This window comes from Lichenostomus cassidix, chromosome Z (assembly GCF_008360975.1).
Source record: "Lichenostomus cassidix isolate B80296 chromosome Z, HeHo_3.0, whole genome shotgun sequence".
Classification (NCBI taxonomy): domain Eukaryota; kingdom Metazoa; phylum Chordata; class Aves; order Passeriformes; family Meliphagidae; genus Lichenostomus; species Lichenostomus cassidix.
Genome location: NC_139511.1, coordinates 28,618,714 through 28,631,700, shown reverse-complemented (window position 1 = coordinate 28,631,700; position 12,987 = coordinate 28,618,714). Strand labels below are relative to the sequence as shown.

At 45.1% G+C, this 12,987-nt stretch overlaps 3 protein-coding genes across 6 annotated transcripts in view; 1 reads left to right on the top strand and 2 right to left on the bottom strand.

Annotated features, from left to right (window-relative positions):
- Positions 1-543: 543 nt before the first annotated feature.
- On the bottom strand, positions 544-5,897 carry SMN1 (survival of motor neuron 1, telomeric). 3 transcript variants are annotated; one of them, XM_085043131.1, is made up of 9 exons: positions 5,820-5,897; positions 5,658-5,729; positions 5,446-5,571; positions 4,961-5,170; positions 4,726-4,836; positions 4,425-4,577; positions 3,332-3,403; positions 2,705-2,815; positions 544-1,832 (listed from the first exon to the last, which is right to left on the bottom strand). In XM_085043131.1, the coding sequence occupies exons 1-9, from the start codon at positions 5,856-5,858 to the stop codon at positions 1,776-1,778; spliced, it is 951 nt and encodes a 316-aa protein (XP_084899257.1). In that variant the 5' UTR covers positions 5,859-5,897; the 3' UTR covers positions 544-1,775. The 3 variants fall into 3 exon arrangements, with proteins under 3 accessions (XP_084899257.1, XP_084899256.1, XP_084899255.1); XM_085043130.1 differs by lacking the exon at positions 4,726-4,836 and having other exon boundaries at positions 544-1,119; positions 1,747-1,832; XM_085043129.1 differs by lacking the exon at positions 4,726-4,836.
- Positions 5,898-7,488: 1,591 nt separating this feature from the next.
- Positions 7,489-12,185, bottom strand: SERF1A (small EDRK-rich factor 1A). The gene is made up of 3 exons (XM_085042617.1): positions 12,030-12,185; positions 8,514-8,622; positions 7,489-7,997 (listed from the first exon to the last, which is right to left on the bottom strand). The coding sequence occupies exons 1-3, from the start codon at positions 12,034-12,036 to the stop codon at positions 7,925-7,927; spliced, it is 189 nt and encodes a 62-aa protein (XP_084898743.1). The 5' UTR covers positions 12,037-12,185; the 3' UTR covers positions 7,489-7,924.
- Positions 12,186-12,234: 49 nt separating this feature from the next.
- Positions 12,235-12,987, top strand: part of BDP1 (BDP1 general transcription factor IIIB subunit) — a 57,047-nt gene continuing 56,294 nt past the window's right edge. For both annotated transcript variants that reach the window (XM_085042614.1, XM_085042613.1), the window contains exon 1: positions 12,235-12,791. In XM_085042614.1, coding sequence (XP_084898740.1) covers positions 12,616-12,791 — 176 coding nt within the window. In that variant the 5' untranslated portion in view covers positions 12,235-12,615. The remainder of the gene's footprint in view (positions 12,792-12,987) is intronic.

Below are 12,987 nucleotides of genomic sequence, written 5' to 3'. Positions count from 1 at the left end.
CCAACACAGCTGATTGAGGCAGAGGGCAGTTCTGCCTCTTCAGCAATCTGAAAAGACAATATAGAAGCTTTGCCTCACTGCAATCAATCTTAATTTACTTCACCTAGACAATTAAAAAATAAAAAGCCTTCGAAGTAGCTTAGGTAAGTTATGATTAAGTCTTTTTTTGCTCAATTATTTGTGGAAAACTCATTTTCTGACACATGACCACAGTAGGATAAGAAGTGAATGCAGTAAAGTTCATGCCTGTTATTCCCCTAAAAAGCAAATCACTGGCATTAAGTAAATTACTGCCTAGTTTTGTGGCTACAGCCTCTAGTAAGAGTAGAATTGTAGAGTAAAATTCAGCTTTACATTGCAAGGGCTGAAACCTATGTCCATACTTACCTTTCCACAGGCTTTCCCTAATTTGCTTCCAGTAATGGTAGTCAGAAAAAGGCAACACAGCAGGACTTTCTGCTGTATTCCAGCCATTCACCCAACTGAGCATGGTCTATGGAAGCTCAAAATAAACCCCCCCCCACAACAAACTACATCGCCAAATTCAAATTTTAAACAGCAGAACTTTATTCACACGTTAGAACAAGACAAGTCTTCCTGAAACCATCTGTCATATTTCGTGATTCCAATCAGATCTGTAAGATGTCCCTTTTACTATGACAATACGTGTTTTCTGTGTCAGTGCCACCAGTGGCCACGGTAACACACACTGTTGCCATAGCACTCTCCTGAAAGAGAACACCATAATCAATAGTTCTGGTGCTTTCATTCAGACAAAAAGTCTAAGGAATGCAAGAAATATTGAGAGATAAATGAAATCTAATATATAGGTTCAAAACAGTTAAATCTATTTTGTGGTAAGAAGACTTCAAATTGCCTCAGGGAAGTGAAAAATATTTTGTTGCTTCAGTGTTTTCAAAATACATTTGACTAGAAGTCTTTAAGAAATAGCTCATTTCAATGCACATTTAATTACTAGTCTGAAGTTATTTATTTGTTAACAGGGACAGCTCAGTGTTAAGTAAATGTTATGGCTAATGATCTTGATAGAATTCAGTTCTTCACCATCAACCACCAATGCATAAGTGATATACACTTCTCGGTGGAAAAGATTTGTACCTGGTTTTAAAAAAGCAGCAAAAATTAGTATAAAAGAGCTTTTTGTTGTTAAACACGCAAAGAATTACTTAACTACACAGAAATTACATGTTGTCACAGAAAATCAGAAAACAAATCCCCAGGAGAATATAGTTGTGTTTTATAAGGAAGTGAACAATATACTGGAGAATTCTGAACACAGTATTTCAAATAAAAGCATGGATACCGAATACTGAGAACAGAACTGCTCAACATTACCAAACTGAACTTGTCCTGAAAACAAAGTTTAGCTACAACCTACCATCCCATCTGTGTAAGGAAATACAATGAAAAAACTGCATTTCACTCAGCCTTTTGTTCCCAAAACAGCCCAGTACAAAGCATTAATAATTCAAATAACCTGCACTGTTAATCCCCATGTAGACAGATGCTGTAGTTACAACTCTCATCAGAGCAAAAAATACTTCCCCTCATTCTAGCCACAAAAATACAATTCCACAGCTCCTAAGCAAAGAAGGGATTACTGCTGGCAGAAGTTGTCTTTACAGAGAGCTTTAAGAGTGGATGCAAGTCCCATGGCCAAAAGGTTTTTGAAGGGAGTCCAGAACTTGACTGTATCTTCATTTACCACAAAGCTGCAATGCTTACAATCCTTCAGAACAAGGGTGGATATTCAGTTATTTTGCATGTGTTTGTCTCTCCAGCATTGCTTCCATTCGGCTTTGTTTTAAACCCTACAGGATACAATTTAATAAAATCTTGGTTTTACCAACATGGAAATAAAAGCTTTAGTCACAGAAAAAGAACATTTCTGAACAATCTTTTTTAGTCCTCTAAAAATCATGAATAGCTTTTAACACTCTTAGGAAATCAGAAAATGGGCAGTTTAAAAAGGATAAAAGACAAACTACATGTCTTCTTTATAATCAGAGGCTACACAGAGTAATTTCAAATATATACATCTTGTTCAATTGAAAGTAAATTAAAGCAAACCACAATTATATATAATTTGAAGCACCAAATCCTCCCTTTTCAGCTTCCTCAGTGCAAAGTGTTCATTGCATCATTTTCTTTCTTCATAAGTGTGCAGAAGAAAATACAAATCAATAATACAAGTCACAGATTTTCACAACTATGTTGACCGCTTCTACTTGACCTTCACAATGATATGAAACAATTTCTGATGAATAATCTCTGCAAAAATGTCAAATGCGATCTTAAATGTGATACTACCACTCACAGTGAGAGAAAATACGTACAAGACTACTGAAAAATAAACTTATTTACTCCACCTGTCTACAAAGACAGAATTGGTTGTTTAGAATGGCTGTAAAACAGTGGCTTTAAAAGTACCTGATAGGACCCCTCCAGTGGAACAAAGTACTAAAACATCAATTAAAAATATATATATATATATGGATGTGCTGGCTCATGTGAATTCTACTCAATGACAACACTTATACAATACAAAACACCCATAAATGTAGCAATTGTAAATTAGAATAAGAGATCTAAAAAGCAGCCCTCCCTATCTAACTTCTTGCTGCAGGAGCACCAACAGCAATGCAGAATTACCAAGACAGTTCAAAACCAAAGCAGCACGTACCAGGTAATACCCAGTGTGGTAACCACTCATGTACCAGGCTATCAACATGCTCCCCAGTGCTTCATCGTCCTCAGCAAAGTCTGGCATCATGGGTGGTGGAGGAGGAATCAACTAAGAAATGACAAAGGAAATCTCTGTTTCAACAGGGTCTGTCCCAGGTTAGAGAGAAACCAGTTCTACGAGATTAAAACAGGAAACTGAAAAATAGGAACACATCCCCACTGTGTTCTCTAAAAGAGGAGTCAAAGAAGACGATGTTTTTGGAACACATGTGATTTCCAAAGCCTTGGAAAAACAAGACTCCCATAGCTTAACTGTACACAAAAAATGTTATTGGAGAAATATTATCTTCAGTGAAATGCTGTTGATATAAAGTGTAGTTTCTTCAAATAATTTTTCTTTTGATGTTCTTACCAACAGCTTCACTGTCACAGATATGAGTGCAAATCAGACCTTGTACGTTAGAGTATCGTAATATTTGTAACTGAACGTTTAACAAATATGTGAAAAACACAGGCAAACAGAACACATCTGTTATAAAAACACAGGCAGTGAGCACATTCAGTGAAAAAATCTGAAATCACCAATACTCATCTTTGACATCTTCCCCATTCTACTGTCACTTACTGGTGGTCCTGCTGGGAACGGTGGGGGCCAAAAAGATAAAAATGATGGAAGCGACTTGAATTTTGATCCAGGCTACATGGAAAAAAAAGTGGAACAGTACAAATTAAAAGGAAATTTTTGGTATTGGGATTTTACTTAAGAGAATTATGTGAAACAATTCACAGACCTTAAACAACAGACAACACCCTCCAGCAATTTAATGAAAATACACCCAGCAGCTGTTTCTGTAGCACATTCCGTAATGTGAAAAGTACAACTTAGATTACTCATGTTACTGAGGTGAACACTGCTGAAACAGGGTTCTAGTTAATACAAGCATTTTTTGAAGGTTTACCTAAGTGGAAATCAGTGGTTACACTCTCAAAAGGAAGAAACACATCAAATATTTACACAGGCAAACACAGAATTTCTCTGCTCCTGTGTGGCTGGGGCAGAAGTTGACTAAATTCCATTATGCTGGTGAATGTCTTTAAATAAAGACCTTAGACACCAATCTAGCTATATGAAAGAACAAAGATAAAATAAAACCTCGTAAAGGAATCTTGCACAAACAGTAATGCTTAGAAAACATAATGCTGAGTTCAACTGCACTATTACTTAGACTACTACACAGTGGTAAAACTGAAGGGTGTATCAATACCCCATCCACTCCTAATTCAAAAGAGAGCTGAGAGGCTCCACAACACGTGAACATCACTTTTACTGCCTTTAGTGTCCTGTGAAGCGAAACATACCAATTGACTACAAAAAGTGAAATGTTAGAACATCAACAGTGCTGGTCATTAACTGCACCATCAGAATCCAGGCAACAATATCCCTCTTTTAAGTTGCAAGGCAATTGGAAAGCAAGTGTTAGCTAAGGAGCAGAAGGCTCACCTCACTGGACAGCAGCACTGCAGGAGGACTATGCCGTGGCTAGATTATTACAAAATGGCAGACCAACTGATATTAACTGCATATCTGTACACCCATTCTCAAAATGATCTTAACTGAATACTAGACAATGATAAATATCATCATATTGTGTCAGGATTCACAGTTATACCAGGCTTAACAAGGGTATATGAATTATTTCAATTGAGATTAGGCTTACCCATCCTAGGCCTGGGGCTGGTGGTGGTGGTGGTGGTGTGGGAAATCGCAGGTTTTGAGGGCAGAATCTTGCTTTTGTGCAGTTGTTTTTGTTTCGAGGTGACTGTGAAGATTTTTCACTTTCATCTGTTGAATATGGAGTCTCATTCCCATTCTAGAAGAACAAGATATTTTTATGAAATGTACTAAACAGGAATTTACAACAAGCAATTTTAGTGTGAAAAAGCTTTGAACGTCCCATTCACATCCTTCCCTCTCTCTTAGCCCTCCAGTCCTACTCAGGAATAACTTTATCTGCTCACCATTTTAACTATGTTATCTTTCACTGATGAATTTTGTGTTGTCCCCTCCCTTTCTTCCACGCTGACTTCAAGAGGTAAAGGAATACTTTCATTCCCTCCATCAGCTTGTGTGTGTTTACAACAGAATTGTGTATTGCTTCTCACCCTGAACACCAGCATCGCCACCAAATATACTAAAGGAAGTTGATTCTCCCACTTTCCCATTTCTTTACAAAAGAATGAAGAAGTCCCTCACCTCCCCAGAATGCCCCATTCCATTTATGATTTCATCGGTTTCATCGCTGGTTGGAGGAAGTAGATCAGACAGGTTCTGCTCCTCCTCATTTCCATATCCCGTGTAAATGACAACACACGTGCCTCTCTTCTGGTTGATAGAGGCAATAGTTGCTGGGTACAAATTACCATCCTCAGACCAAAGAGCAATGCAGCTGTCACCAACCTTCCACTGCAACACAAGCAAGAGGATCGTGTAAATACCTACACCAGCAGTCAGACAGAACACACCTTTCCCTAAAATACTGTTTATCCGGAAAGATGGATCCCACCTACAGTGCTTCCTTAGTATTTAGTGGAATTCCTCTGTGTAACCTAAAAATAAGGTTTATAACCTTACCACCCCACACCACACCCCCGAAATGTTACTCCCAAGGTGATGAAGCAGCTACTTCTGAGTACCGAAATACAACACGCAGTACGAGTACCACTGCCTGTACAAGAGACCTGTTTCAAAGGCGGTGTGTTGCTCTTCTTTCTATTTTTGTTCTTTTTATGGTTTTTTCTCTTTATCACCAGGCGTTGCTCCTGCTTGACTGAAGGCTCCGAGCACTCCCCATTCTTTAAGGCATTCTTAGGGAAGAGAAAGGAGAAAACCAATAAATCTCAAGGCACAGGCCTCAGCCCTAAGATCCGGCCCGGCCGCGCCGACCCCTTACCTTGAAGGAGGCCACCGCCTTGTCGTACGCCTTGATGAGGGCAGTGTCGTCCCAGGTGTCCGAGTCGTCGCTCTGCGGAGGGCACAGACCGTTTAGCGCCATGCGAGGCCCCGTTCCCGGCCCGTTCCCGGCCCGCTCCCGCTCCCGCCCCGCCGCTCCCACCTGCCCGGTGCCGCGCCGGAACAGCACCGCGTCCGCCATGGCCGCGCGCCCGCCGCGCACGCGCGGAGCCCGAGCCCGCCCGCCGGAAGGGACGCGGCGCGGCCCGGGAGCGCGTGCCCTGGGCGGAGCCAGGCGCGGAGCGTGAGCGGGACGGGCGGTGGAGAGCTGTGGCTTTGTGCAGCGGCGGGCTCCTCAGCACAGCAAAGGCCACGCTGCTGGAAAGGGTCCAGCTAAGGGTCGCAAAGATGATTTGGGGTCTGGAGGATCTCTCTTGTGAGGAGAGACTGTGGGAGCTGGGCCTGTTCACGCCAGAGGAGAGGAGACTGAGAGAGAGGGGATCGCATCAATACATGTAAATGGCGCCAAGCTGGGTGCCCACAGGATAGCGCCAGACTCTTTTCAGTTGTGCCCAGTGACAGAATGGGAAGCAATGGCCATAAACTAAAACACAACGTGACATGACACAGAATTTCCTTACACGGAGGGTGGCAGACCGCTGGAACAGGCTGCCCAGGGTCGTCATGGAGTCTCTCTGGAGACATTCAAGCCCCAGCCTGTGTCACCTGCTCCAGGCAAGCCTGCCTTAGCAAGGGGAGTTGGACTGGATGATCTCTACAGGTCCCTTCCAAGCCTAACAATTCTGTGATTCTGTGAATTTGCTTCATTGCTCACCAGCTGCACGTGTTATATTGCCAGAACCAGCTACATTTTTCCTTCCAGCTCTCCTCAAGCTGTGCCAGATGCCTGTTACCAATAAAGGCATGCACTTAGATGGAACAGAACTTTACACAAACAAAGGCCTCAAGGCTGCCTCTAGAGACTGAGAGCAGTTGCTGGAGAACACATTCAGTGCAGACAGCTCCGGGTGCAGCTGCAGGGGGAGCCCAAGGCAAGAGGCCGTGAACTGCTGACCCTTTGCACAGGCAAGGGCACAGCGCCCAGCCAGCGAACCGAGACACAGCAGGAGACAAGGACCCACCCTCACACTGTGAGGGTATAAAAGCCCAGGAGTTTCTTGGTTCAGGGTCCGTCTGCAGAGGCACCAGCTGGAACTGCAATTTTGTTACTTAGTTATTGCACCATTAAGTTACATTAAGGTTGGGATGTCTGAGACACCGCTGTGGGAAACCTGGGGCAGAGCTGGCAAGGAATCATGGTCTGACTGTGAACATGGGGGCTGTAGCTGTAAAGGGGCTTAAATCTCAGTTTAGGTAGTGCGAATGTGACTGCCAGAGTGGCTCCTGGATGGTCAGACAGGGAGGCTTCCTTAACAGTTTTCCATGGTCAGTACACAACACACTCAAGCATGCCTGTGAAGCAAGGGCTGAGTTTTCTCATGCTTTTACTCCTGAGGCAGTTTAAGCAGTAATTTCAAATCATTTTAGTGGCATGACAATTTCAAGATCTACTTACATTGCAGCTCATTAACATCAAGCCTGCAGCTGCTGTAAATTAGTATCTGCATTAAACTCAGTTTTGTACACAACAAGGTCTCCATCTCAACAGGCATCTTTCCCTATAGGGCAGACTTACACTACATGTGATACTGCTTATAATATGAATTTCTTGTAAATTTTGTTTCTCCATCATATTACCCATTCCTTGTATTCTTGGGAACTTCTTAGAAATCAACTGATTATCAAGCATAATAATTTCAGATTAGACAGTATTTCATGCAACATTTTATTGTAAAAATATTTTAAGATGAGATTTACAGTACAGACCTCTGCAAGGTTAAGCACATTTTACAAGTGTGTTCCATTCTGAATGAAGCTGTACTTTCAAGATTCAGAAAACCAAATCTGGTCTACCTGTAGATTCAGAAATTCTGTTACTAGAACCACTAAGTAAAACTAACAAATGCAGCAAAAGCTAGAATAAAGCTATTGCTTGGTACTTTTATTCATACACATGCAGAAGAGTGTAGTCATTTTTGAAAGAGCACTCCAGACAACTAGGCCTACAGTAACCAGAAAATACTCTAATACTAGTGGAACAACTCTGCACAATAAATGTTAAATCCTTTAATGGCCAGACACTTTTATGCATGGTCTTCTAGGTCCTTCTGCTTCATCAGTACACTCTATCTTCTCCATAGCAACAGCTCATTTTGCTCCTGCCTGCAGAGACTTCCTTTCATTAGCTGCTTTTTGCTTTTGCTGCATGATTTCAGAGTCTCTGTGAAGAAAAAAAAAAGTTGGATATCAGATACTGGCTCACAATTTTTCTAAACAGAGCTTCCTCCAGCTTGCTTCTGCCCTTCAGTAATCCCCACTGAAGAAGGAAAATGATCAATATAAAATTTCTCAGCCATAAGCACTGTTTTTATTACCCCGTGTTTTTTCAATGCATGCATTACCCCATGAGGCAGGCAATTTACATGATTAGTAGACCTCACATAATTCTTTTGGTTGTAGAAGGACAAAATGGATCAAACGTTGTCAAGAAAGTATTACACAATCTTTTCCTGTTTGTAGTAGGCAAAAAGCTGCTAAAAAAGAATAAAAATCTTTACAGGACTTAGAAAAAATAAACCTGTTTAACAGCAGATACAGCACAATTTCATCCATGGCTACGCTCTGGCAAGTGACTGGACAATGAATCAAAGCAAAGTATTCAAATGCTGTGTCAGCTAAGACACTGCATTCTTTCTGACCCATTTCCCGCTCCTTTCCTGCCCAAAAATTTACTTACCTCTGTTTCCTCTGAGAAGCAGACAAGCTATCCTCTTTCCTTTTGCCTTTGTGGATCTCCTGAGTTTTCTTCAGGTTCTTTTGGCGGGCAAGTTCACGCTGGTTCCCACCTGCAAGATAATAAGACAGTTAAACAAGTACTACCACTGGTTTTTTTTCCACAGTCTGCCTGTGCAAAAGTCTGTTATAAAGGTGGTACAGTTAGGCACAATGTGTAGAGCTGGTATGGTCACATCATCTATCACAGTGTCCTCTTCCAGTGCACAGCAGGAGAAATTAAAGGCTGTTAGTTGTCACATTTACAATTCTAGAGGTCATGGTCAGTATCACCAAAATTCTAATACTCCCTACAGAAACAAAATGCAGTTTGCCATAGAAGACTGAAGGAAGACCATCGCACCAATAAGCTGAGGAAAATGATGTCAGTAACTCACCCAAAGAGGAATCATCCGCTCTCGGATTCCTGCATCCAATATAGCTTACAAATTAATTTTAGACTGAAAGAACAGCATCAAAATTGATTACACTCCGATACTATTGAAGAGGTGACCTGAGAAGATTATTTTAATTTCAAATCAAATACACTACTTAAATATGGTCTTTAGCAACTAGCTGACATTACTTTCAACAAAAGTGAGAAGAGTAACATTACTTTTATATATATATATACACATATATACATACACACACACATATATTTATAAAACCACAAAACCACATCACTCCCAGTAGAGAGAACGTTTCTTCAGGGAAAACACAGCTTTCCCCAGGACTGCCAACAAGTAAGGAATGCAATCTGTTTGATCACACAAAGTTCCTGAGGGCATGACATCAAAACTATCAACTCTCTGTCTAAATACTCAGGGTCTTCCAGGCACTAGCCACAGACATCACAATTGTAAACCCTTCTGCATCAGGTGGCAATCTGTCCTCAATGTTGTCTTCGTTAGTTCTAGTTTGCTCTAACCTGCCAGAACTGGCCTGGCCCGCTGGCTTGGTATTCTTCTTGCTCTACTTCTTTTGGACTGAGATTGTTCCAGATATACTAGGCATAATCATTTGTGCTGTTGAGCAAACATTATCACATTCTTCTATGCTCAGAAAAGACAATTCCATCTCTCCAAGATTTCCACTGTGTCTCTTTTCAGTCTTGCTACAGTCTTAAAACTGCCTATGCCATCTTCCAGTCTCAAAACTGGAGATCTCCATCTTCAAGTGCCTGTAATTTCTGGTGTATGAAAGCAGCTCAGGACTTGGTAACTTTTAAACAACAAGCTGCTGATATGATCCACCACTTCGTACCCATGCCATTTCTGAGCTGACACAGGTACCTGGCATGTCAACAACTAGACAGGAGCAGCCCTGCAGAAGCAGGGATTTGTGCATGCCTCACCAGTCTGTGGACTGCCTGGTAAGAGAAGCCAGAAATTCAAGTGAAGCTCAAGCCCTGTATGACTGCTGCTTCCCAAGGGCTGCTGCTGCCTTGGAAGGTAATTTTCAACTGTGACAGCACATTAAGTACTACTTTTTTCAAGAACTAGAAGAACTTCTACTCATCCTCCTCACTAGCATCTTGTCCTTTAAGTCCATCTAGAAAAAGGGCAGCTGTTTGTTCAGAAACTGAAGCAAGCCAGCTGTCCCTGGCATTACTAGTGTTGATTAGAACTTGATGACTCATAAGCAGATGACACATTCCAGGCCATAAATGGTTCCAGAGTTTTGCAGTGCTCAGGAGGCAAGAACGTTATATGAATGACTGGGCAGCACTGAAAGAGCTCTTCCGTGGTGCTTTAAAAAAATGAGAAAAAAAGGGGAAAAAAAAGAAAGGAGGAGAAAGGAAAAAAAAAAGAGAGGGGAGGGAGGAGAGGAAGGGGAGGGAGTGAAAAACAAGAGGACAAGAAGAAAAAGAAGAAGAGGGGGGAAAAAAAGAAGAGGGGGGGAAAAGGGAGAAAAAGAAGAGAAAAAAGAGAAAAAAAGAGGAAAAAAAAAGAGAAAAAGAGAAAAAAAAGAAAAAAAAAGAGAAAAAAAAGAGAAAAAAAAAAAGAGAAAAAAAGGAAGCATCTTCTTTTATCATGAAGAAAGTAGAGAGGAAGTCAAAACACGGCTAAGGCCAGAACTGCTCTCCAACCCAAACCTCCCATACTTCCTTAAGAGCAGTTACACTCCACCCTTAACCTCAGCTTCTTCCTTGCTTTCCAAGCAAATACTGAGCATAGATTCGGCAGAGTTTTTCCATACACACAGTAAGGTTTTACATTTAGGAACAAAACTCAGTTGCATCACTGGCACAGCAGAGCAGTTGGAAAAGCTGAGCAATATGGAATGCACACAAAGCATAAAGTACCAAACAACTGTCTGAAGAGAAACTTACTTGTACCATCCTCGCTTCCAAGTAAACATCACCAAAGACCATTTGGTCCCATTGCTTCACCTGGGATGCTGGATGAGTATCCCTACCTTCAAGGGAACCAGTTCTATTTTCTACATTCTACAGTATCAACCTAAATCTTCCATGAAATTGTCCCAACAGAAGACAATTCAGCTTCATGCAATTCAAGCATGAACGGCCACAGAAACACCCTTCCTGCTTATACATCTTTGCACATTTCTCCTCAAGCATCCCCATCTTGGCCTGCCTGTGCAAGACATACACCTTTAGTTCAACCCGTTTTTGCTCTTCCAACTTCAGGAGAAAAAAAAAAAAGGAAAATCCTAAACGTGCCTCTTTATCATGTTCTGGGCACAAACTGTTTACAGTCCAGGTCTTCAGCTGCACTTGAGCAGCAGTATGGCCTCAAAACTGTGTATTTTTTAGCCGAATGTGAAAGCACAGCCTCAAATCTGTGTACTTTTTCGGATGAATGGGAAAGCACGAGCTCAGTTAAACACGAGGAGTTTCCGTACTGCCCAGCACGACAGGCAGAAGGCAGAGGAGCACTGCCAGCAGCCAGGGCGGACGGAGCATCCTGGGCTCGGTTCACAGCTCTCCGCCATTTTACAGCGGTGCACCGACACTGCTCTTCCTCAACACACAACAAGGCGAGGATTTACCGAGCGCTCTTGCCCTTTTAACTACAGCCTCAGCAGCCACAAGTTAAGCGGCATAGCATTCACCATTCAGCACCGATATAAAAGTTCTTTATTTCCCGTACAGGCTACGGCCGGGACTGAAATGCAGTGTAGCTGTTGTTCCAGATCATCATCACCCTCATTCCTCCCCGCCGTCCCGCCAGCACTGCTACGCCAGAAGGCAGGGGAGGATGTTTTCGCCTTCAGCTCAGGACGGCGGCAGGACGTGGGAAGAAGCCGCATCCCCACGCAGTCACCACTGGCGAGAGCTCGCCGTGGGGACGCCCATTCCGCAGAGACCCAGAAGCAGCAGCGGCCCATACGGCGGCCGACTCCCGGCCGGGCTGCCCTCGTGTCGCGCCCATGCCCGATCCGAGCAGGAGGGCGGTCCAAGTGCCACCGCCCACTTCGCTACCCGACAGGCCCGGACACAGACCCCGATACTCACGGGTCATGGCGAGACGCTGAGGCCGCGCAGGACCGCTGCCTCCAACACAACACCACGCCGCCCGCACCGCCACAGCCCTCTGCGGCCCCGCCCCCCGCCACCGCCCCTTATGTCACCTCGCTGGCCGCTGACGTCACGGCCCCGCGCGGGCCCAGCCCAATCAGCGGGCTGCGCCCCCCATCCGTGCGTGCGGCCGGCTGGGGCGCAGCGGTGCGGCAGCCCGGGCCAGGCTGTGCGGGGGCGATGGGGCTCGGCTCGGCTTAACAGTCTGGGCTCAGAGGCGAACTGGGCGCCTGGAGCGCTGCTTAGAGGCGGCTGAGCTGAGGGCTAAAGCGGATGAGCAGCTGCTGGGGAGTTGCAGGCGGCTCCGGCACCTTTATTAGTTGCCCTGGCTCCCCCTCCCGCTCCGCCTTTCTCCTCCGGCGCAAGCTGATGACGTCGCGGGGCGCGCCGGCGGGGCGGCACGCCGTGAGCCGGCCGGGCTCGCGGCATTACCGGGCCGCCGCCGCCGCGCGGTGCTGACGCCCTCGAGCTCGCGGGCGGGCGGTCAGGAGCGCGGGCGCGCGCCTCTCCCGGCGCCGCCGCCATGTTCCGGCGGGCCCGTCTCACCGTGCGGCCCAATGTGCGGCCCCCGGGCAGGCCCGCCACCGCCGGCGCTGGCGGGGCGGACCCGGAGCCGCCGGAACCCCCGGGCTCGGGAACCCCGGCGGCGGACACATCAGGGACCGCGGCGGGATCGGCGGACGCGCGGCGGGCAGAGAGGTAAGTCCCGCCGAGCTCGGCCCGGCGGGGCAGTGTCTGGGCCGCGGATCCCCGGCACCGGGCCGGGCCTGTGCAGGGCGGGACCCGGCGGATCCCGGGAGGTCGTGGTGACTCTCCATGGCGCTGCTTGTCGTGGCCTGTCACCGCTGGTTGTCGGGGCTGTGGCTGGGAGCTAGCTCGTCCTGGACACCTCGTG